Source organism: Myiozetetes cayanensis, unplaced genomic scaffold (genome assembly GCF_022539395.1).
Source record: "Myiozetetes cayanensis isolate MyiCay16 unplaced genomic scaffold, myiCay2020 scf5-8, whole genome shotgun sequence".
Taxonomy (NCBI): Eukaryota; Metazoa; Chordata; class Aves; order Passeriformes; family Tyrannidae; genus Myiozetetes; species Myiozetetes cayanensis.
Genome location: NW_026087742.1, coordinates 68,077,885 through 68,103,778, shown reverse-complemented (window position 1 = coordinate 68,103,778; position 25,894 = coordinate 68,077,885). Strand labels below are relative to the sequence as shown.

The window sequence follows — 25,894 nt, the reverse complement described above, 5'->3', positions numbered from 1 at the left end:
GAGAACTCCGTGGGTCCCCCAGGCCCATGACGGGACAGCGGCGGCCCCGCAGAGCCGTGAGGGGCCGCGGCTCCCGCCCGCCCCCCAGGGGAGCGCTGCAACAACGCGCGGCGCCTTCGCTCCGCCGGGCGGCGGCTTGGCCCCGCCGGCTCGCCGTACCGGGGCTGGCGGGGGGCCGGGGCCGCAGCGCGCCCGCGGGGCTGCCGTGCTCGTGGGGCCGGGCCGGGCGGGCTGAGCCGAGCCGAGCCGAGCCGAGCCGGGCTGGACCGGGCCAGGCCGGGCCGGGCCGCCGCGATGGCGCAGCACGGGCCGAGCGTCACGCTGTCCCTCACGCTGCCCATCACCTGCCACATCTGCCTGGGCAAGGTAACGGCGCCGCCGCCGCCCCCCGGCCCCCGCGGCCCCGGGCCCGGGTGCGCGGCGCGGAAGGCGGGGAGCGGGGCGGTCCGGCCGGCGGCGGAGCTCAGGGGCCCCGCCGTGGCGGCCTGACCCCCTACCGGAGTTGTCTCTTTTGAGGGGAAGGAAGTTGGGGTGAGGGGTCGCTTCTCCCCTGGGGGCTGTTCCCGGCTGCGGCCGAGGTTTGTTGGGCGCGCTGGAGTGTCGGGAACGCGGTGGGAGCGTCCCGGGGGCTGTTGCTGGGGGCTCGGGGCCCGAGGCCGCCCAAACGCGGGTGTGCGGCTCCCGAGGGGAAGGGTTTGAGGTTTGGAGTCTTTTCCTTCCGGTCCCGGTAAGATGCTGTGCATCAAAGCGCTCGGTGAGCCTGTGTTTGAGCGTGGCGCGGTGTCGCGGAGTACGAGTGAAACAAAGAGGGGACGTGTTGCCAGGTGGATTTAAAATGTATTGAGCAAAAGTGCAGCACTCTGGAGAAAAAGTTTTCGGTTTTCTTTTTCTGACCCTTTCTCAGTCCTTTTCTCCCTCGGGAACCAGACGGCTCTTGGCTAGTCTGTTCCTCTGTTAAAGTCCCAGAGCTAATTTCGTAGTGGTCACTAATTGCTTCTCAAATTCTTTTCTCATTCCTCATACTCTTTTTTGTTTGTTTGTTTTCTTGCTCTCCAAAACAAAACTAACCTCTTAAAGCCCAACAGTAAGAAGCGAAGAAATAGCCTTTTATGTTTCTGCTCAGGGCATTTATTGACTGGTTTGTTTCTGCCTCACCTGGTCTTTATTCCCAGACCTTCTCTGCTGGAGTGATGACAAAAGAGCAGGCGCGGGCGCGCTTGATTTATAAAGTGGGTGTAGCACTGACAATGAAAGTAATCAGACTTTTCTCAAGTCTTTTCTTAACTCTGACAGAGTTACTTTTGGCAATCATGTTTACTCATTTCTTGGCTTTTCTGGGGAAGCCGAGCAAGACTTCCAGGCTGTTGTCCTGCTACCCTCCTTTTCTATTTATCTCTTTAATGAAAATGGAGGAGAACACAGAAGTGTGCCTGTAATGCAGAGAGGCGAGGAGGGCAAAATCAAACCAACAAGGTATTTTCAATTTGAATCCAATCCTAGTTACTTTGTAACAGTTTGGTTAGGTATTCATTCATATCTTTCTATAAAACCACTGGGTTATTTCAAGCCATTGTTTCATACTTCCACTTCTTTTCTAAAGTTGGTCAGGAATTGTTCCTGAGTTTGTACTGGAAGAGATTTCCACACTCTTTCTTGCTATCTTGCACTGAGATAATACATTATGTCAGTGAATCTATGGGTGCTACCTGTAGTAAAGGTGTTTGAATGCTTTTGGTTTTAGATGTGTGAAGCTGTTTAAATTTTGCCAAAGTTGACAGCTCTGACCGTCCTTTCTTCTTAATGCGCATCTTTGCCTCTAGCTTGGAATTTCATTGAAAAACTTAATCAGAAAAAACTCTTCTCAGGAGTAAGGTTAGTGTAAGAAAGTTGTTTAGTTTAAATTAAGGAAAATGTCTTGTAAGTTTTGTCCTGTCTTGTAGGGTGAAGCAGAGAGTATTGTGGAGAGTTGACTTAATCTGATGCTTCTGTGGTTTGTAGCATAGGCTTCAAATCCAGTAGAAGGCCCACTCTGCAATCAGAATGTACTTCCTGCTATCCTTGAAATATTTGCAAAGGTCTGACTGCAAAATAGAAATTACTTACTGTGTGTAATGGTAAGGTGATAAAAAAAAGAGATACTGCAGAGAATCTCATTCAATAACATTGTTTCTAACAAAGCAGAAATCTTGGGCAGGAAGGACACCTTAGCTCCTTTTGTTAACTTCAGCAGTGTCAGTAAGTATATTGGCAAGATGTGTAAATAACCATTTATAATAAGAGCTAATTGCTTGGATCAATTTCATGTTTGTGAAATTCTTTTAACAAGGTCTGGGCTGTCTTCTAATGTATCCATATTTATAATTAGTAACCATATCAGAAGCCATCTGCATTGGACTGTTATGTTTACTTGTCCCAGAATGTCTGAAGGTCTCTCAGACCTGTTGGTTTTGGTGTTGACAGTTTGCTTGGGCCCGAGCACACAGTTCTGTGTTGATTGAAACTGCATAGGATGTCTGGGGATTTGTTCACTGATATCAGTGTGCCTGCTTTTCCATGTGCCTACTCCTCTGTTAATCCTGCTTGAAGGTCCAGAAGTGCCTTCAAAGTGACATAGATGTGTACAGGATTTGATTTTGATCTGCATAGGAATTGCATTTTGTGGGAGGGGAAAAATTGCTCAAAAGGAAAGAGGAAATTGCTCAAAATTACCTAGCTGATCAAGTCTTCTCAAATGAGCTGTAGTCTTTGTAGATATTATGGTCAATTAAGGAACTGAAACTGAGCTGTAATTCAAGTAAAATGCTTTTTGAGAATGTCATGGTCCCCCACCCCCCCAGGCTTGTCATAGTTGGTGGCTTAGGAACTGCACGAAGGGCAGCAGCACCCCCAGCCACTGTGTGAGATCAGTAGGGCTTTTAGTTGGATTGTTTTGCGTGGATCCTGAGCCAACAAAAGTACAAAACCCAGGCCTGGAATGAAACCTGTAAAGGTGTGTAAATCAGAAGCACTGTACCCTGGAGAGTAATAAATGTGACTTACTATTTTGCTAGAGATATGGAGTAATCATTCACTTGCAAGAAATGTGCTTCTGTATCAGGTTTGGGGTAACTGAGGGTCTCTTGCTCTCCAGGGGTAAGACCTGCACTCCTGAAATGTCTTTTCCTGTTTGGATTATTTTATGTTATTCTGTTATGTATCTTATCATCACCATCCATATAACTATTCTCAGACTGCTTCTGAGTAAGAAGGAAGTATGGCTAGAGAAAAAGCTCTGGTTTGGGGTGGGGTTTTTTTGATTTGTTTTTTTGTGGGGGAGGTGTGTGAGGGGGTTGTGCTAGCTGCTGGTAAGAAAGCTCTTTTTCTGTTAAAGAAAAGCAGTAAATAACAAGATTTTTTAAAACAATGGAAATTGTAATAGTTAAAATTTTCCAAAGCAGTGGTGCTTGCAATAATCACAAAAAAATGTTGATTATTACAAAAATCCTCTCCTTAGAGGTGAAGTTCAGTCTCTCTCCATTCAGACCTTCAGTAACTTGAGCATCTGTTTATGTATAGATAGTTCCTGTGGCTCCCAGGACTTTCATATTGGAGGTCCTAAAAATATTGTGAATCATGTAAGAGGCATAGGTAGTGAATTGGATAAGAAGCTGACGGACCTGGGCCTTAATTCATATCCACGTGTATTTCAGTGTATATCAGTGTATTTCAGTGGTGAAAAACAGGACACATCTAGTCTGTTTGCCCAAGTGATTATTGGCTATCATTTCCATGTCCTTGCTTTTCCCTGCCAACGTTTCATTTTACTTTTTAGTTTGACTACTAATAGAATGAAGAGGAATATCTTGAAAGAGCAGTATCTTGGGGGGTGATGAGGACTTCATTTAAAGTTGAAAGGATTCTCTTGAACTTAGGTTTTAATTGTAGTACAATAGAATCTGAAGTAATATACACTGATGCTTCTGTGTCTTAAAATATGTTTCTTGGGCAAAGAAGGAGTGGAGGAAAAACAAATAATTATTTTTAAGACCCCTAACACAGATACTAGTGTTAATACCTAAGAGATTTTGAGAGCGTGTATTACAGTAAGCTGGCACAGAAGCTGCAATAAGGCATGAAGTCTTTTCCTTCCACGTCATATTTGGTCCCTCTACGCACTTTTACTTTCAAACAGGGTTTATAGTTAAATGACAAGAGAGACTAATGCCTTGTCATTAATATTTTCTGTAAGTTTGTTTACCCTGCTGTTTCAGAAGGGGAACGAAAGCTTCTTGAAAGAATCTGTGTCTGATTGGAATATTTAATCCTTCAGTTAGCTGCCCCATTCTTGGGTAATGACTTATTTAGTAGCAATGCATATCTAGCAGGAGGCTTGAATTAGTGATTGCTGGTTCATGTTTCAGCTCTGTGGTTTTGGCCCTGATCCTTTTTAAAGCTGATTTCCATGAAGCTGATTATGTGCAGGCTAAAGTTAATCTGTAACACTGTACATTTCAATGACACCTCTTTCAAGGCAAAGTGTTGGTTGTTGCCAGGAGAAATCCCTTTTTCCCTTACTTTTGAAAATCAGTAAATGTGGGTCTTTTGGTCTCCTTCTCCTCGGGAAGCTAATGCATTTCACTGGAGCAGTTGGCTGTAGTTCTTGGAGGTTGTGGGGTGAAGGAAGGGCGCTGCTCCCACACTGTGTGTTAATGAGCTCTTGGACCTTGGTTTGGTGCCTTCAGTAATAGGGAAGTTTGGTGTTTGAGTCAGGAGGTCACTCCTAGCTAGTCCTGTGGAACAACACTGTCACTTTCCTGCAAGACCAGACTTGCATTGAGAGATGTAGTTGTGTATTTTCGTATTTTGTTACCTGAGTTTTAAAGTATTCATAGTGTTTTTCTGTTTGGGTTTTTTTTTCCCCCCCTTAATACTAAAAGGTCCGTCACCCAGTTATCTGTGTGAACAACCATGTCTTCTGTTCCATTTGTATTGAAGTGTGGCTGAAGAATAATAATCAGTGCCCAGCCTGCAGGATTCCCATCACACCCGACAACCCCTGCAAGGAAATTATAGGTAAGGACAACTTTAGGCTTTAAAGTAACTTTCTGATATTTTACTGCTGAAGGAAATTGCTTTGAGTCCAAAGATGTCTGGATACCTTTTCACCTGTGTGTTTTTTACCAGCATCTAAGGAAGAATTAACTTTAAATCTTTCCAGAAATATAATAATAATAGCTACAAGGTTACAGTTCCAAAGACATTGTGTATATTAAGGCTTAGATTATTCAATAGTAATCATACCCCACACCTCTATTGATTTTTTTTAAATCTTGATTGGATGGGCCCTTAACTGGAAACAATGTATTCTCACTTGAAGTACTGCACCTATGTATTGCAACCTGCTGACCTAAGAGAACAGCATTTAGCTGAGAAATACCATACCTTCAATCCGGAATCTTGAATGAGTGTGTGGCATTTTTTACTTTTTGTTTGTTTGGTTGGTTTGTTTTGTTTGCCACTTCCTCCCTTTTGCTTTATTTTTAAGAAAATTACTCTTAGCACAGAAATATGACAAAGCTACAGCATTTGAATGAGAACCTGAACTTCCAGAGCTAGGAAATACTGCAGTCTTTATTTAACGTAAAATGTCAGCTCTGCTATTTCATTCTGAGAGAAAAAATATATCTGAACAATCTCACTTTAACTACTTACACTGTCTTGTACTAATTAAATGTAGGCTTGATATTTCACCCCCTCCCTTCAGCTCTGTTTTAATAGTATTGTCTTAAATAAGATAGGATTCTGTTAACAAAAATAAAAAGTTAAAAAATGTAAAATTTTTCTTCCTGCTGTGAGTCAGGATTTTGACTTCTAAACACCACTAGTAGATACTCAAGTTGAACGTTTTCTGAAAGTGAAAGAACTTTAAATCTCCAATGGTAGGCAGTTGGTCCAATATTAGCTGCATTCATAATATGAAAAAAGTGTTGTGAGGTGGATTACTAGTATTGAATTGACTGAAGAAGAGACAATATCAGTGCTTCTGTCATCCTGTGTTGCTTTAGGAGGAACAAGTGAAAGTGATCCTATATTTAGTCCGGCAGTGAGGAAACACCTACGTAAAACAAGGCTTGAATTGCTCCACAAAGAATATGAGGTAAGGACAGGGGGGGTGTTGTGACTTTCCAGATGAACTGCAGCTGTTAAATTGCTGCATACAAATGGTCCTTTTGCTTTCAGTCCTGTTGGTTTTAATTTGAGTAAAGGTTTATACTGTATCTATGTTAAATTCAATTGCATTAAAATCCCACCTTTTAACTCAGGTTACAAGACAGCATTTGCTGGTGCTTGAAGTGGCCCCACTGAAGTCATGGAAATAGTCTTTCCAGGCTACAGATAGTCGAGTACAACCAATTCTTTAGTTTTGTGGAAATTCTACCACCAGGTGGTATGGGAGGGTTTTCTTTATGCATTCTGGGTTTGGGAACTTTTTGTTTTGACTTCAATACAAATGCAAACATTTTTTGAAGTAATTCCCTCTTGCTCAGGGAGACTAAATTCCTTCTTAAGAATATTGTCCACTGTAGCCTTCTGGCATAGGTTAATTTTTAGCATTATTGTTTCACTGTGTTCTGAAAGTGAGTAAATGCTTCAAAGTGGAGCTTGAATGCTTAACTCTCCTGCTGGAAAAATACTCTCTTGGGAAGAAGATGAGAAGCTGTTAATAAGGAATATGCTTAGTTTGTTTTCTCAGCTGTTGTTCCCTTAGTAGCAGCAGCATGAAGACATCACATATTTTTTAAGAAAACCTGTCTAGGGGATGAGAATGAGGGAAGGGAAATGGACTCTATACATCTTTAACACTGGGGAAGTAAAAGCTATCTTTTATAACAAGCTTGCCTGTAGTTCAGGTTCTTTTGTCCTGTATGAGAGAAGAAGTCAGGAGAAAGAGATTTCCTTCCCTTCTATTGAATCAACTCCAAATTCAAACAGCTAGGCATAGAATTGTAGAATCAACCGAATTGGAAAAGACCTCTGAGATCATCAAGTCCAACCCTTGATCCAACACTGCTGTGGTTACTAGACCATGGCACTAAGTGCCGTCTCCAGTCTTATCTTAAAAACCTCCAGGGGCAGTGAATCCACCACCTCCCGGGGCAGGCCATTCCAATGTCTGATTACTCTGTCTGTAAAAAATTTCTTCCTAATATCCAACATAAACCTCCCCTGGCAGAGCTTAAGATCATGCCCTCTTATCCTACTGCTGGTTGCCTGGAAGAAGAGACTGACACCCACCTGGCTACAACCTCCTTTCAGGCAGTTGTAGAGAGTGATGAGGTTACCCCTGAGCCTCCTCTTCTCCAGACTAAACAACCCCAGCTCCCTCAGCCTCTCCTCATAGGACTTGTGCTCAAGTTCCTTCACCAGCCTCATTGCTCTTTTCTGGACCTGCTCCAGAACCTCAATGTCCTTCCTGAACTGAGAGGCCCAAAGCTGAACACAATACTCAAGGTGTGGCCTCACCAGTGCAGAGTACAGGGGCAGAATCACTTCCCTGCTCCTGCTGGCCACACTGTTCTTGATCCAGGCCAGGATGCCATTGGCCTTCTTGGCCACTTGGGCACTCTGCTGGCTCATGTTCAGCCTCCTGTCAATCCAAACTCCCAGGTCCCTTTCTGCCTGACTGCTCTCCAGCCACTCTGTGCCCAGCCTGTAGCGCTGCAGGGGGTTGTAGTGGCCAAAGTGCAGGACCCAGCACTTGGCCTTGTTGAACCTCATCCCATTGGAATCAGCCTAACTCTCTAGCTTGTCCAGGTCCTCTGCAGAGCCCTCCTGCCTTCCAGCAGATCAACTGCAACTTGGTGTCATCTGCAAATTTGCTAACGGTACACTCAATCCCCCCATCCAGATCAATCAGTAAAGATATTAAACAGGACTGGGCCCAACACTGATCCCTGGTGGACACCACTGGATGCAGCCCCGTTCACCACCCTCTGGGCCCGGCCCTCCAGCCAGTTCTTAACCCAGCACAGAGTGCCCCTGTCCAAGCCATGGGCTGCCAGCTTTTTGAGGAGTATATTATGGGAGACAGTGTCAAAGGCTTTGCTGAAGTCCAGATAGACATATCCACAGCCTTCCCCTCATCCATCAGGTGGGTCACCTGGTCATTAAAGGACATCAGGTTGATCAGACAGGACCTGCCCTTCCTAAACCTGTGCTGGCTGGGTCTGATCCTCTGTCCATCCTGTAGCTGTTGTGTGATTGCACTTAAGATGATCTGCTCCATAACCTTGCCAGGCAGAAGGATAACATAGATCTCTTAAAAAACCCTGAATTTAAAATGGCTGTACCCATGACAGGGGCAGAGGCAGGCTTGATTATTTGTGAAAATATGCCTTGAATTTGTATCAATGCTATATATGCTATATATACTACCTTTAGTAGTCTGACCATGAACAACTCAGGTATTCAAGTTGGTGAACAGTGTAGAAGACACGTTTTCAGGATGAATTATTTCTTTTATCCCTTTAACAAACCTTTTGAAAGTTTTTGCTTCTTGTAGTTCAGACTGCTACAGCTGAGAGGTCTGTTCCTTGCATTTTGAGAGTCTTTCCTAAGGTGTTGCTACTTTGGTGTAGCTGGAGCAGCCTTTTTCAGGCAGTGTTCTGTCCATTTTGAGTCTTGAGGCTTTCAGCATCTGAACATGTGATGTTTCCAAACGATATGAGAGAAACACTCTTATAAAACAGCAAATGAGTCAGCAGAGGACAGCCTTAAGAACGCTCCTGATACAGGAAATCCTCCCACAGAGTGCCCTAATAATAGATTCATGTTGCTGAATGCTTTGAAGCTTTTGGTCTGCCCGCCAGTTTGTTTGGGGTCCTTTATGTAGTCGAGGGATTCCCCTCACTAAAATCTTCACTGTGCTTGAGTGTGCAGGTTGATTAAAATGCTGCCTAGAGCACGATATGTAAGCATACTTAGATATATATGTAAGTGAAGGCATGCATCTGGGCTTGCCAGAACCCATGTTTCTAAAGTGCTGTGGGAACTTCTCAGTATTATTCAATTAATCTCACAAATTATTTTAATTTCTGTGAATTTCTGACACCTTTAGGATGAAATAGAATCCCTGCAAAAAGAAGTAGAAGATCTGAGAGGTAAAAATCTCAGCTTACAGACACAGCTGAAATCTCTTCTGGATCCTACAGCATCAGCTCTGTCTTGCCAAAATGAGGAAACTAACCAGTCAGCAAATGAAGCAAGTACCAGTGGCCCAGAAACAGCAGAGGAATGGAGCAAAAAGCTGAAAGCTGCCAATGATATGTATGAAAAACTGATGGATAATGTGGAAAAGCTAAAGGAGGTAATAAATGCAATAAACACATTCCTTCAGCTATCTTGTAGTGTAACTGTTTTGTGTTAGTTAAATGGGAATGAGAGCTAGCATGACCTCTGGGTACTTCATAGATCCAGAAGAAAGAAAAAAAATTGAATTCCAGTGACTGTTGTTGTATCATAGTATTTCCATATAGGCCTTGCAAGTGTCAGATGTTATTGCTTGTTCTAGTGAGTCCTGTATGTGACTGCTCTTCAACTCCTCCGTCACTCTATGACTGGGTAATTGGATTACAGTAGCATTTGTCAACAGTATTGATGACCAGATTTTTCAGGCTTGCAATAATCTATATAATATATCTATTTTACAACATTCAGTGGGCAAACACAGTACAGTTGGCTGAGGCAGATTTTGCACTATTGCCCTCCCTGCTAGCCGATATTTTTGGTGCAATTTGCTGAGACAGAGTAACTTGACCCTTTGACCAAAAATAGACAAGCTTCAGCATTTTATGACCAGAAGATCCTTTACTGGAAACCTGCAACCTTTTTATACATCTTGATGTAATATAAAAAAAAATCTGATACTGCAGAAGCAGGAATGCAGGACATAGACATGTGAAAATACATATAAATAAAAACATCTTGCAAAATATACTTGTGGGCACAAGAAGGATCACCTCAAAAATTGAAGAAGAGTGAAATTTCAAAATTAATTTGAAATCAAGGTAGAGAGAACTGGACTTGCATTTATTCAAAATGCTGCCTTTATTTTTTCTATTAACAATCCTGAGTTGCCTCCTGCAAAAATGAAGTGTGATGTGTTTAGGACTCTTTTTTTAACTTTTTAAGTATTAAAAGTGTTCACACTTATTCTGTGCTACAGACTCAGAGGCACAGATTATACTGTTCTACTATTCCGTAGTTAATAGGACACTTCTAGGACCCCAGGAGCTTCAGAATCAGTTGTAGATGGCAAAAAGGGATTCACAGCAAGAAGTTCTTGTCTGCCTATTTTTTTTTTAGTTTTTAACTTCTTCCCTAGGTAAATAAAAAGAAGAATATAGCAGGAACTGAAGGAAAGGTTTGTTTGGGTATTTTTTTCAGCCTTAACAAGAAAAAGTGTTTAAGTTTATTGAATCTCTAAATTTGGTTAAGGGTTAGAAACAAATAGAGGTTTAGGTGGGTTTTAGGGAACAAGCTAAACTGTTGTCCTGCAGTCATTTAGGTTGGAAAAGACCTTTAAGATCATCGAGTCCAACGCTCTTCCCATCTCTTCCCTCTTTAATAGCTGCTCAATTCCATAAGCTGTCCTTTTAAACCTTGTCTCAGTTGTAAGCATGCACTGAGCAGTTCAGTCTGAACAGCAAGACCTCTTTCCCACGCACACACAGTCTGGAACCAGAAACCTTCTTATCCATGAAAGTACCTGGCCCAGGAGTTTCAACCATACATTGCTTGCTAGTGAGACATGGTCCCTCCGCAAATGTGCTTGCCATCAGTTTCTTTTTCAAAACCAGACTGAGTCAGGAAATAGCAACCACTTTTATCATTTAATGTCCTAGAGAAGACAAATGTAGGAATGCCTAAAGTAGGCATTATTGCTTTGAGTGCAGTGGAGTCATGACAAGTATGGGAGTGGTGGAACAAACCCAATAGTAGAAATACTGGACAAAGTATGCTCATTAAAAATGCAGTTACGTGAGCTCATCAATCTAGACATCATACTGCAAGTTGGGATCCCTTGCAGATTACTGGCTTGGAGGGTCAAGCACTCTGGAGGAAGGACACCAAAGAGTTTCAGTCCTGCCTTGTTGTGTGCCAGGTGGATGTCCTGCCTACCAAGGCTACGCAAGTCACAAAATGTTTTACTTGATTATGTGGTTGGGGGAACTGTCTCTGGAAAGAGAAAAAGGTCTTGGCCATATTGTCAAATGGAACTTCTTTGGAACTAAGGTTTCCTGAATTCTTACTCATTGCTTTCAGGGTAGTTTTTTGTGCTCTTATTTTTTGAATACCAAGTAGCTGACACTCAGGCATCTAAGCCCTGGGCTCACCCCTCACTTGTCTTCTTTACCAAAGGTCTCTAGTTATTCTTTTTGCCCTTAGGAATATTTGGTGTGGGGAAGAGGGGCATTAGTTTTTTTTTTTTCCCTCTCCATTCTCCCTACCCCTCACCTGGAAAGATTGCTAGGGATATATGTCTAAGCATTTAAAGTTTTCTACCTCTCTTCTTGCACTGTTTGATGCTTTTAAAAAAGTATGTTTCACTCCTGGGCCCAGTTGCATACCTCCTTCTTCAGATCTAACTCTACATCATACTTTTATTATGCAGTGGAAGTGTTATCTAATTGAGGTTATGAGTTACAAGTCCTGGACTGGTGGTGCTGTTTTTAGCATACAGAGATTCAGCAGACTATGAAGTGCAAAGAGTATATTCTGATTGTTAGGATAATGGCGTTCATTGTTCTGAAACAAGGTGGCAGGAAAACTTCTCTTTATATGAAGTGTCTTGTTACGAAGGATGTCTGCTGAACTGAGAAGAAGGAATTGACCTCAATTCAAGGAGTAAGAAGGGTTGTGAATCAGGAATCTTAATCACAACGTCCTGGAAGAAAGTGAAGAAAGACTGCAAATAGCTTGTCGTAATGCATTTACATCCACAGGATAACTATGCTTTAAAAACAAGCCAAAAAACCCACAAAGTAATGTTGCTCTAATTTGGAATGGGGGAAGCTGTTCAACATTAGTTTTGCTGATACCTGCACATTGTAATGTTAATGTACTTAACGTATTTAGTCATGTGGAAAAAAAAACATGGAATTGCCATTAGTACATCTCCTTAATGACTTTCTGTGCTAACTAACATTGCTGTGTTTATTTCCCTAGATAGGACACTTGCAATGTATTTTGGGAATATAAATAAAAAATGTCTGTTCGCTATTCAGTTTTGCAAACCATTTCCCATGGTGATTTTTAAGTGGTGTCCCTGTCTGAAGGCTGTTTCCTGCCTTCACATTTCTAGTTCTGTCTCTTTAAAAAGGAGAAACAGCTTGTCCTATAAATATTAGAAGTCATTTCTGTTTTACTGTATACTTATTTTTTTCCATTTCTTTTCCTTAGGCAAATAAGAAACTGAGCATGGAAAACAATAACCTTTTAAGAGAGAATTTGCGACTAAAGGCTGAAGTTGATAGTAGATCACCCCAAAAGTACGTGAATATTTTAAAAGCTACCATATTTTATTTATAGACTGTTTAACTGTTGTAGGACTTCAACCTAAAACTGTGGTGGTGTACATGGTGTTGCATATGTGTCTCCAGGTAGACTTTGGAATTTTCATCCTCATGGACTTGGGTGAAAAATGTGACTTAGAAAATAGCAGCAAGTGGGTGAGAAATGCATCTTAGAGAATAGCAGCAAGTCTACAGTGAAGGAATATGACTTGACTACAACTGCTATTCCTTGTGTTACCTGGCCAATGTTGAAGGACTGGATTCATTAGTTGCATTCTACAGTTAACTTGTTACCGGCAAATTTCTGACATCTGGTATATGGTCAAAGTAGAAGGTCTCTTACTAAGTGCAGATGTTCTGGTTGCTTGTGTTTGGGTTTCTTTTGTTCTTCCTTTTGCTGCCTTCGAGGTTTGTTTTGTGGGGTTAGGCTCCCTACTCAAGGAACGTTCCTGATAGCTTTATGTCCAGCAACATATGTACAATTAAGCTTCTGCAGCATGAGACCATCATTCCCAGAACTGACACCTGTGTTTAATACTCTGTCATAAAGAGTTAAAACACCAATGACAATGCCCTCAAAAAGCAGAGACTTTGCCATACTGCTTAGAGCTGTGTTGTAAGGTACCGTTCCTTGGGAGTACTTTTTGAAGCAATATATTGATATTTTTAAAGTTGAGTTCCTTTCTTTCATTAGCTTTCTACCATTTCTCTGTCATTGGTTTAGAAAGTAAAAAGTTAATAGCAATATTGGCCAAAGGTTTATACAGAGCTTTTGAGGAAGTGGGTTTGGAGTCACCTGCATAATATGAGGAAGAGAGCTCTCTGGATTTTGTTCTAGTTCACGACTCACCTGCTGGAAGATAAAATTCATCCTTATAGAAGAGCTTACTTGCCAGACAGCTTTTCATTTGAGACAACTGAAAAGAAGATGCCTGATCCTTGAGCTGTAAATACATAAAAGTACATTCTGCCCTGAAGTTCCTGATAAGATAGAGCCCTGTTTAAGGTCTTGGCGATGGCTTTTTTGGCATGGAATATCTTTTCCCATAAGATTCAAGAGTGAATTGGCAAGTAAGGCAAACTTGAAAACTAAATAAATTTAACTAAATAAATCCTAGAAAAGAAGAGCTAGAAAAGGCCAGATAATCTAAATTGATTTTTGCTTTACTGATACTAGGTAAACTCCCCAGTGGAGATAATTTCCCTTTCTTCTAGCTTGTGCATGCTTTACTATGGTCAGAAAAAATTAGATGTCTGAGGGGCAGGGGTGTGAAGAATTAGTCTTTTAACTTAAAAATAACTGCAAGCCAGTTATTTTTCCATCTTTTACCAGTTTTGCCTAAAACTATAGCCTGTCATTTTCTTCTTTAGAGGCACAGATGTAGCCAAATGTTATTAGAAATTAGTTTCAAGATCTGTCTTGCAACCCATATACGAGCTAGATTTGCCTGTCTGTATCTCTGCTATTAGTTTTTTTTATTATTTTTTCGATCTCCAGTATCACATCCTGCCTGCCTATTGGGAATTATCTTTGACCCATGCTAACTCTAGAACTGCACATAGGATTTAGGACATGAATTGAATTAGGCTTAACCTAGGCTAGGAACAGTTCAAATGCTTCAGGAGTTTGTATGTCTGTACCCTAATTCTGTTATATTCAGTTCTGGCTTTACTTTGGGCCCTGTGGTGCGCGTCAAGAATTTAAGTATATACAGCAAAAAACTTGTCCTGGAAGAAACCCTTCAGCACATTAAATTTAGGAATTTTGCTTCGCCCTACCTGTACCCATTCATTCCTAGTTATGTCTTATAGCCTGAATTTGTCCAGTTCTTCTAGGTAAGTGTAACTTGAGAGAAAAAGTAAAGTTCTGTTTATTTACTTTTGCTCTGCTCTCAGGGGTCTCCAGTGTCTATGGTTTTCTGAAGCAGTAAAGCTTAGAACTGAGTACTAGATTACAAGTCTCAGTAGCACTAACTAGAGCAGAAAAACTATCTTGTGTCTTCTGAAACATCTTATATCTTACAATACCTTTTTCGTTGTTTCCTTTAACCTGACACTTCTAGCACAAATGGCCAGTACCAGTTCTGTCAAATATGTACTTAGAAAGTTACCTTCCTACCTCATTTTGCATTTGTGCTGCTATGTCTCCTTTCAAAGTGTGGGAGTTAACCTATTTACTGGCTTTCTTCAGGTTGATGTTTTGATGCATGTCAAACTTCATTCTTTCAAATTCCAGATGCATCTTTCAGGTGGTGGGAAGTCTCTCCCATCTTAGTGTTGTTAGCAGAATTTTTAAGGTAACTTTCATCCTTGTGGTCATCATTCTGACCAGGTCAATATTCAGACCAGACCTAACATTGAGACATTTTTTTAATGTTCTTTCAGCTCTGATAGCAAACTTTGGTAATATCAAACAGGTCTTTCAGCTGGGCTTCGCACACTGAACAGGGCTTGCAATAAATGTCTTGCTTGTGAAATCAGAATTGAAAGCATAAGCATCAGAGCCCAACAATGTCACTAGAATTAAAAGTTTCCATACAGGTACATTGATTTGCCAGTACAGTTGTTCCAGTGTGCTTTATTCAGAAGTTTTCAGAAGGTAATTTTTGGAAAAGTTCCTGAACGAGTCTCTAGTGCAATTTAAAACAGCTACTGAATTGGATCTTTGTCATTTACTGTTACAACCATTGTTTCATTTGTCATGTGTTCCTTAGCTTCAGAGTTTTAGGTATGGATTCATGCTTAAACAACTGACTAAATTAACTAAATAAAATTAATAAGAAATTTTTCTTTTTAAAGGGTTTGTCAGTATTCAATCCCCGTATCCCAAGTGTATTTCATTTTGTGCATAATGACACTGGAGCTGAAAAGCAAAACTTAAATTGTTTTAGTGGACTTTGCTTTACAGCAGAGGAAATACTAATGGCAGGTGAATGATCCCTTTGTAACACAGACTCTACCTCTTACTTCACAGGAAAAGTATAATTACCCTTCTTCAGTGGTCAATAAAAAACTTTCCTTTTATCATAGTCTTGAGTTGTTTTTTCTTTGTTCGTATCCATTAAAACCTGCTGAAAAATGTCATGTATGTCAATAAAATTGATATTTCAGCCATCTCAGGGATTTTTACACAATTTTTAAACTGATGATGCTGATTGATTAGCTTTTTATTTTTTTTCCTCAAAACATTTTTAAGAGTAGACCTTCACCAGAATTCCATAACATCGTGTAGTTGGGACACAGGTCTGAAAGGCAAATAGAAGTAAGTTTCTTGCTCTGATTCTTATCAAAGACCTCCACTTGTCTCCCATTTCTCAGGCAAATCAGACTGATTGGTGGTGGTTGTTTGCTCTTTGTTTACCCTTTCTCCTGATGAATTTTCAGTGACTTCCATTTTCTCAATGTGGAACAAGAAAACTTCTAAAACTTAAGTTTTGCAGGATGATAAAGCCCTATTACTTCCAGCTCTACTTAAAATAGAAAACTGTTAGGTCTGTTGGCAAGGCACCGTGGATCTAAAAGCATTTTTGGCAAAAGGATGTTTGCTTTTTACCTGAAGGAAAATAACTAGCAAGTCCATCTACTCCAGGGTATAGTGTATTTTATGAATGGTTAGATTCAAATTAGCTTGAACCAGACTTCTAGGCTTCCTAGGAGCCTTTTCCCTAAATATTTAATTCCTTCTGCCAGTTAAAATCCCAGTCTGAAAAACTATCTGTAAAATGCAGAAAACTGTTGCATTATCTCTTTTCTCTGGTTTTGTTTTATTGTTGTAGTTTGAAGAGGGAGGAGGGGTTCTCCATCTCCAGTTTTACTGTTTGTCTTGTCTAGATTTTGACATCAGGTACTTGCACACTGAAATCTAAGGCTGTTGACTTTTTGGGTCATTCATTACAACACTGAATTTTTATCTAACTCAAATACTTCTGCTCATGCCAGAATTTTTAGCTCAGTCTGCATTTTACTGAGCCTACAAATAGGCTTCTAGTAACCTGTGTCCAGGGTGCAGAAGGTAAGAACTTTACTATCTTCCTTGATAGAAAACTGGGCTCTGTTCTTACCTCTCCACAAGTTTGTTATTCCAGAAGAGTGACCATTTTCAAAGACCAGCTGCAGTGTGGCCTTAAAAGTAAGTAGGAGAGCGTAGCCTTCAAAACAACTCTGAGTTATTGAGTCATAGCATTAAATCCTGAGGAAGTGCTCACTCCAGGTGTGAAGGTCTAAACCTTAAGCAGATGGGTAACAACGTTCAGATCACACTCTGGTTTTGTGGATTTTCCAGTAGAGGTTTTTTTTTCCAGTAATTCTGAAGTAATTCTTCCTGGTTTATGCTATTTGCTGACCCTTGGTATAATCTGCCTTTCTTATATGGAAAACCAGTGCTGCTTCACTGAAAGATGTTAAAATGCTTGGAGAGACTTTGCATGTTGGTCTAAATTCACACAATTCCTTAAGTGAAAGGGTAAACTCATTTCAAAGAATGTATCTGACTTGTCTGTTCTGTTTGAATCCTGCTGCTCTACAGTCATCCAGCAAACAGTATATGTCTTGACTTTTTTTTTTTTTTTTTTTTTATTGCTTGCTAGGAAAAGGCCCCTGTCTTACAGTAACTGTTTTTTTCTTCTTATACATGCCTGTGCAAAGATGATGTAGTTTTAAGGCAATTGTATAAAACCTGGGATATTGTCTGATCTGCAGAAACAGGAGATCACCTTTCATAGGTGATGTAGAGGGAGATTGCAGAACTTGTTCTCATATGGCTGCATCTGGTATATGATATCACAGAAGGGCTGTAGAAGCTAGTAAGGCTTTCAGCTGGTTTGTTCTTGGATTTCCTGCCTCTTTCTTCCCACCTAACTGCAGAACCCGAGGGAATATGTGAAAATTTGTATCTACGTGATGGAACTGAATTTGGTTGTACACTCTGGCATTACCCTTATCTCAAACTGTGACAGTCCCTGACTGTGCATTGTCATTTTCCACTTTTCCCTCTTTATTTCCTTTGGAGTATAGATCATGCTTATGCATCCTAAGCTGCCAGGTGGCCCCCAGCCTGAGCCATCAGGTGATTAAAACTAAGAGTCAGTTTCCATAGCATTCTTGCAGCCTCAATCTTCTTCAGTAAGTGATTATACAAGAAAAGTTTGTTGCAGCTGCTTACTATCCACAAAGGGAAATGTTAGTATGAGGTTCTGTGGTTTTAAAGTGAGTTGATATCACTTAAGGACTCAACCAGACAGATGTGCTTCAGTTAGAGGTCACTGATGTGTGAAAATAAAACCCTAAAGCTGAATTTGCAGAACTGATAGATAAGAAGAGAAGAAACAACTGAAGGAAATTCATTTTTCAATTTCCCAAATAGTTTCTAAATGGACTTCTTCAGAAGTTGTCATGGTTTAACCCCAGGCAGCAACTAAGCCCCACACAGCTACTCAATCACTCCCCTCCCAGGGTAGAGGAGTGGAGAAGTAAAGGTGAAAAAACTCATGAGTTGAGATAAAGACAGTTAAATAGGGAAAGCAAAAGCCATACACAAGCAAAGCAAAACAAGGAATTCATTCACCACTTCTCACAGGCAGACAGGTATTCAGCCATGTCCAGGAAAGCAGGGCTCCATCACGTGTAACTGTGACTTCAGAAAACAAACACCATCACACCCTTCCTTCTTCTTTCCCCAGCTTTATATTCTGATCACAGTGCCTTATGGTGTGGTGTATCCCTGGGGTCAGCTGTCCCAACTGTCTCCCCTCCGAACTTCTTGTGCACCCTCAGCCTCCTCACTGATGAGTTGAGAGACAGGAAAAGCTTTGACTCTGTTGTAAGAACAGCACAGGAGTAACTAAAACATCTCTTGTGTTGTCAGCATTGTTTCCATCACAAATCCAAAACATAGCCCCATACTAGCTATTGTGAAGTAAATTAACTGTATCACAGACAAAAGTGGGATAGGAGTACTCAAACATAACTGAGGGAGCAGTTGTGGAATAATGTGTAGGACAGTTACTCCAACATTGTTAGTTCTTCTTTTCACTGTAAATGAGAGCTGACTGTAGCTTTCTGTTAAGTTAGAATCATGCTGGGTCAAGAAAAAGGACTCTGATGGAGGAAAGATCCTGAAATTTGGAATTCAGGTGTTCATCTAGACATCCAGTATCACCTCAGACGCGATAACATATCCAATACACCTTCCTGGGGCTGGTAGCTGTGGTACAGGGTCTACAGAATACGTGTATCCTTCCAAAGTGATAACTGGAGGCCAGCAGTCATGTGAAATATTATAGGTGATCTAAAATATCATTAAGTGTGTGTGTTGAAGAATCCAAATCCTATCTGAAATGTCTTTCTGTTCACTTTATGAGTGACCACTTATTTCTCCAGGCTTTCAATTTTCTATAGAAAGGATGCATTCAACACACATGCATTGAGATACAAAGTCATTGTTTCAGTGATGCGACAGAAGAATAAGACACTAATGCTCAAAAGTCTTTGTCCATGTGTGAGGGCGTGGCTTTCCTTCCGTATATGTATGCTCTTTATCACATGTATGCTGAATACCTTAACTAATACTGAAGAATGCATCAACTTGTTACTAAGTGTGAAATAGTTCAAATACTTCAGGAAATTTATCTAGATTGTCAGGTGAAATTTAAATTTATTTTCATATAACTGTACTGCATTCTGTTGTTATTATCAGACCATAATTTTTTCATTTATAACATAGCTCACTGTACATCTGAAGGGAAAAGAAGAGGAAATCTCTTATGAGTGGTTTGGTTTGGGGAGATGAGCAGGATTCTGGCTTCTTTAACCAAAATGTGAATGCCTTAAACCCTCTGCTGACCTTCTAGGTCAGTCAGTAGAACACCTATGTCATACTCTGGTCTGGAGTAATTGGCTTAATATGTGCATAGTAATAGGACTGTCTTAAAAATCCATGTCCTTGAAAATTTGGGAAATAAATGCATGCGAGTCTCAAAGCAGAAACAGAAAGCAATTACTGTTCTTTGCCTAACTGCAGAAGTAACTTTGTAGGCAGCTTGTCATATGTTTCATTTCTGAAAACCAAAATTCCCAAGCACATCCCTCTGCAACAATTAACATATTAGTGATGCTATTTGCCTTTGAACAACATACTGTATTTTTTTAACCTGAGGACACTTGTTATAAAAGTTACACTTGAGAATACAGTGCTTCTTCCTCATAAGCAAATCTCAGACTGTCACTAATGCTATTTGCATTAAATAAACATATTACACCATTCTTCCATTAAAAAGGAATTACCAGGTATGCATATAAATGTAAACATGTTTTAATTTTTATGTCAGAGTGTCTGTTACAGCAGACTCAACAAAATCTTGCTTATTTTACTGAAGCATTTTTCCCTTTCTCTCACTTGGCTATTCAGATAAATTGTATTACTGCATTATCTTTCTATCTTTTATTAAGCAGTGTAGGGTTTGCACCTGTAAGATAATGTGAACAGGTCTGTTAGAGAAGGGCAAAATAAATACTTTTGGATCATCTTAAGAAGTGGGAAAGGTCTTGCTTGGGCTCTGCTATGCTACACTGATTCCTTCCATATTGTAAAGCAAAATCTATGTTCCTTTAACTGAAGAAGGAAATAAGCCAAAATGTGTTGTATAGGAGGATGCTTATTTCATGTAACTCACTTCACCTGGCAATATAATGGAAACATTCTTGAGCTGTGATTCTCTTTTATCTAGTCTCATAGGGGAGACAGAAAGTTGTCTGTGCCTTTTTTCCCATTCCCTTCTTGTGTGCAGCTAGAAGTGGAGAAGGTGCTATAATCGATTGAGAAAACTTATCCGGAGCATAAGCAAATGAAAAACGTTCTGTCTTTTCTACGAACACAAAGAAAATTGGGTAGAGCTACTGTGGAGGTGGGAGGATCCTTGCCTTGATTGAGTTCCAATCTAGCCAGCTTCTTGTAGGGGAAAAAAAAATTCTTACTAAATATGAATTTTGTATCTTGGCATTTTTTTTTGTCAACTAGGCAGTGAGTGGCACATACCGAAACTCCCTGAAGCTTAGGCTGATCTGATTTTACAAATCATCTAATAGCAGTGCTTTGACAGAACTTAGACTGTTGTGTGAATCTTACCCACCACGGAACCATCTAGACCAAAGTCTTCAGAGTTCTTCAAATATACAGAAGCAGTTGAATGGTGAAATGTATCAGTAGATCTGGTCACTTGTGCCCAATTTGTTTGTGGCTTGTGATACCTGTTATTGCTTTCCCCAACTACCCACTCGATTGTGTTGCAGTTGTCAGCATACAACAGTTTCTTGCTGCTTTGGGCTCATGAATTAGAAGAAATAGAATACAGTTTGATTGTTTGCTGGAAATGCATGCATGGATCCATGGATATTTTGCCAGTATAGTTGCAGGCCACAGATATACCACCTTCAGATTTCACTCTTCTAAGGGTTGCAGTGGGAGCATTTTGTGAAGAGGTGAGGGGATGGAATGGGGAAAATGGAATGTAAATTCACTGTGACTCTGAGGGAGGGACAGGCAGACAGACAGAGAAAAAAGGTAGAAATTCCAGGCAGTGTTTGTGCTGGAAGAGTGAATATAAACTTATGCTGTAACACAGAGATGCAAGATGGGAAGTGGAGATTTAGTGTAAGCCCACATACAGAACTGTCATTTCTTTGTGATATAAAACCTTATTTGTTAGAGTTGTAGGGTGGCTGCAGGTCCTTCCCTCCTTTCTAATAATACCAGAACTTTAATTGTTTTTTCTTTTTATAAATTGAAAGCCTTGGATGGAGCAGGGAATTCCCTGGTGCTCACCTGTCAGTGACAGGTTAGAATTAGTCAGGGCATGTAGCTGAAACCTTCACCTGCCCTCTGGAGAAGGTCAGTCTTGAAAGCTGGTGGAGGATGGGGGAAGGCAAGTCCGTATCTTGGCAGTTGAAAATGTGCTGAAGCTGGAAGCCCCACAAGTACACAACTTTTACAAACCACAAGTGGCAGGTTTTTGTACTGGAGTCAAGGTAGAAATTAAATTGTTCCAGTTGTAAAGCTCAAAAAACAAGTAACTCTGAAGTAAGTGGATATACTGTCCATGGAACGGGGGAGGAAAAGCTGTATATCTAACAGGAACATAATTGAAATGGTCTATATAAGTATTTAAACCACCTCAAAGACTATTGCATTTTCTGCATTTCATATTGGCATTTTGTATTTGACAAGGTGACATTGTGAAAGAAATGTGTTGTAAAACACTGCTGTACTGTAGGAAAATGATTGAATGTAAATATTTCAAGATGTGGACCACTGTTCAAATGTTATCATAAATCTTTGCCATTGTTTTAGGGGATAATTCTTCATGCATATTTGAGTTGAATTGATAGAACCAGCCCCTGGAAGGGTAATCTGTGTGTTATTGCCTTGCTACCACTAATTTTTTTAATTTTGTCTTCTTGCATATCACCCATCACCTCCACCTGTATGTTATTTGTGATGATTTTAGTATTTTTTTCATAATTAACAAAGAAAAGTTATAACTTTTTTTTTCAAATTAACACAGTGTTTAATCGCTTTGCTCTGTCTTCAAATGAGCTTGCAAGGCATCATGAGAATGTCTTTTTCCAGCTTAATATTTTCTTTCTTTTTTACTCATTGCAGGTTTGGTAGGTTTACAGTAGCTGCACTTCAGTCCAAAGTGGAACAAAGTGAACGTGAAATGAACCGTCTGAAAAAGGCACTGGAAAGAAGTGATAAATACATAGAAGAAATGGAGTGTCAGCTTTTACAGCTGAAAAATGCAGGCAAAGGAAGCCAGACAGTGAGTGCTGTTAGTGAGAGAGCACTTTCCACAGATACTGAAGGAGGTGAGAGCAGTGAAGATGCAACTTGTTTGAAAACCCCAGTTGAGGAGAAAAAAGCTTTGACTACCAGTCAAAGTCCTGACAGTCTTGAACAGCTGGCAAGTCGTGGAACTTGTTTGAGCTCTTCTAGTCAAGATAGTTTGAATAGCTCAAATACCCAGCGTGCCACAGAGAAAGAACTATTTCCAAGATGTCATAGGGTTGTCCTGGATGAAAATAGTACAAATATGGATGCCTGCTTAGAAGAGCAGTGGAATAAAATTGGGGAATGTACCCCATATAAGGATGAAGAACTTTATGATCTTCCACCACCATGTACACCTTTTCTGTCTCTCAGTCGCCTTCAGTTGAACACTCCTGATGGAAAAGAAAATGCAAAGAAACCATCAACATTCCTGAGAAAACTGAAATTTGAAGAGTTTCATGGCACTTCAGATGGTGGCAGCAAAGCTTCTCCTGAACGCAGCACAAGCAGCTGTAATAGTCAAAAGAAGCTAAACTGTTTTACTACAGGAAAATCAGGGGTTTGGGGCACCTGCCCAACAAATTTTGCTGAAAACTTAGATTTTGAGGAATCAGAGCAAAATTCAGTGGCTGATCAGTCAGATGAGACAACAGCGAAGTCTGGTGATAAAACGAGTTCTTGCTTACCTAAAAGGCTACATACTCTCTGCTCTTCGGAAATGAATCGCACAAGAACCTCCAGTGAGGCATCTATGGATGCTGCCTACCTCGATAAAATTTCTGAGTTGGACTCAATGATGTCTGAGTCAGACAACAGCAAGAGTCCATGCTATAATTTCAAGTCCTCTGATCTTGATAATTCTTCAAGGTCAACAGAGTGCCCTAAGGTTCTGAATGGAACTGAGAAGAAACTGGAAGAAATGAATGAGGAACAGACAATGAAGTGTCCAGAGACAAGTGATCTAGCAGCTGATAGAACTGGCTGGAAACCTGCTATGTTTTCCAACCTCTCCCCATCTGACCTCGATATGAATGACCCCTTTCCGCTGTTTACAAGCCAAAATGCAGTGGCTAGCGGTAGCAAACCTCCGAACTCTTTATTTCAAAGGGAGTTTTCCCCAACTATACTGTTCAGTAACTCACAAAGGTTGTTTGAGGAACAAAAGGTTGGTTCCTGTTTTTTGAAGATGTCATCTGATCTGCACAGTCAGCTTAGTCCTCCTTGGGTGTCTTCCTTTACAGCTGAAAGGAAAAATAAAAATGTCAGTCAGTCAACCAAGAGGAAAATTCAAAACAGCCTTTCCAGTGCTAGTCCATCAAAAACCACCAAAAACTGACTCTTCTTGGAAATCAAACGTGATTTAAAGTGATAAACCTGCAAATGTTTAATATTTACAAGTGAACTGAATTTTTAATAACTTCATGCAATCTGATCCTGTCATTCTCAGCTATGTGAAAACTGAACATTCCCTTGCCCATTGCAAGCTCTTTCCTAGGGAAGAACCATTCCAGATTCTTTTCTTTGACTGGGCATTTTATGTACTTGGAAGTTTGGGGGGTTTGGGTGTTCTTTTGTTTTCAGATTACATGCTCTTCCAGTTGTGAGCACAGCTAATGGCTCCCTTGAACAGGAAGTTCTAAGTGGACTTACCAAATCAGTCATTCCTGTGAGAATTAGTTTTAAAGGTTACGTTTCCTGTTCCTAAAGATTGTGGGTTTTTGCATGTAAGGCAGCTACTGGCTGTATATCCTATGGATTCATGAAGTTGCTATAAAACAACGTCAGTTTTGCCATAAAACTTTCCTCCCAGAGGAAATGTTGCTGCTCAAACTGTTTCATAGCACTGTACTGTACTGAAGCTCTTGTTTTAGGTGGGTATAAGAGAGCAGCCTTTCTTTTTAGGGTTACAGCACTTCAGTTAGAAAACATCTCTTCTTTAACACTGCAATCATGGTTTGTCTTTTTTTGAAGTTAAGCACAATTTTTAATTTAGTTCCCAAAAAGCATTGTTATTCTAAGTGTGTTTAGTATGCCTGTATAGACCATAAAAATGGGTTTGTATGCTAATGACTTGTTTACCTAATGTGCACTGAACATCTTACATTAATACTGTACCATTTCACATTAATACTGCATGCTTTTCTATGTGAATTGAATAAAACATGTTATAAGCACTGTAATCCTTGATGTTGCCTCAAATATTGAATTAAAAAAAAAAAGAAAAAAAAAAAGGGGGAAACTTTTTTTTCCCCTAATTTGGAAAATAAGTATCTTAAGTTTTGTAAAGCATGAATGTGAGCTTATTCATAAAAAAAAATAAATCTCCCCTCCTCCTCCTTGTTAGACATACTACCATTCTAGTGTCAGCATCGATACAGTTGATGGAAATGGCTTTCGGCCTCTCTGGAGGTGACTTTTCCATAAAGTATTGCATAGGTCAACATAATGTGATGGCCTGCCACAGGCAGGAGACCTAATTAAGCAGCAGAGCAAAATTGGTTTCTTTGCATTATTGTGGGTTTTTTTAAGGGCGTATTTAATTACAAGATGCAGGTTTTTTCTTTCTGTATAGGCCTCTGATGGCATTTCTTGGAAACAGGCGTCCTCACTTCATCAATACCTGTGATATGAAAAATCCATACACTGCCCTTTGTCCCTTCGGAAAGAGTGATAGCCACTTGGAAACTTTCAGTAGACTGGCTTATCTTTTGTAGAGTTAAGTCCTGAAAGACTACAAGAACAACAACTACATTTCACATTGTAATGTGAACATGAATTTGTGTAATTGTGTTCGTTCTAAACTGGGATTTTTCTTTTTTGAGCTTTACCAAAAAATCATTGTTCAAGCCATACATGCAAGGACTCTTTCCTGATGACAGGCAGGATGGCATTGTGCTTTCATATGTGGCTTTCAGTATACCACTTGAATTCTAATCTTCACAAAAAAATCTATTTGTTCAATTTTAATGTATTTTTTCAAAAATTAGGGAGTTCTCAAAACCATCTGGACATGAGCTGTTACTTGATTTGGCTAGTTTTACTAATAAATCAAAAAATACTGCCACAAACACTTTCTTAAAACATCCTTGTGTTACAGAACAATCACAAATACACAGTTAATAAGTGCTATGGGTTGTGGGTTTGTTTAATTGTGGCATTGGGGTGAGTGAGGGGGTGTGTTCATGGTCTTCATTTTAGACTCTGTTTTTTCATTTTTCCCTTTCAGTTATGGAAACATTAATACAACTGGTGTCATGCCTGAAATCAAACTAAAATAAAAGAAAACAGTGGAGTTATTTTATGCTTCTTTGTAGTCCTTTGTTCAGGAACACCACATACAGGCTTGCTCTTCAATAGGTGTATTTTGGCTATACATATCATGCAACTTGAATGGATAGAAGAGCCAAGCCCAAGATTAAATGCTGAAAATCAAGATCATAAATTTCTTACTCTCCAGGCTGGAAAGGGAGCGGGGCATCAGACTGAGTGCTGGCTTTTCACTTGGAATGGTTGTGGG

General features: G+C 40.2%; 1 protein-coding gene across 1 annotated transcript; it reads left to right on the top strand.

The window, feature by feature from the left end:
• Window positions 1-230: 230 nt before the first annotated feature.
• On the top strand, window positions 231-25,673 carry OBI1 (ORC ubiquitin ligase 1). The gene is made up of 6 exons (XM_050333262.1): window positions 231-366; window positions 4,917-5,052; window positions 6,045-6,136; window positions 9,098-9,346; window positions 12,442-12,530; window positions 22,210-25,673. The coding sequence occupies exons 1-6, from the start codon at window positions 295-297 to the stop codon at window positions 23,711-23,713; spliced, it is 2,142 nt and encodes a 713-aa protein (XP_050189219.1). The 5' UTR covers window positions 231-294; the 3' UTR covers window positions 23,714-25,673.
• Window positions 25,674-25,894: the final 221 nt, after the last annotated feature.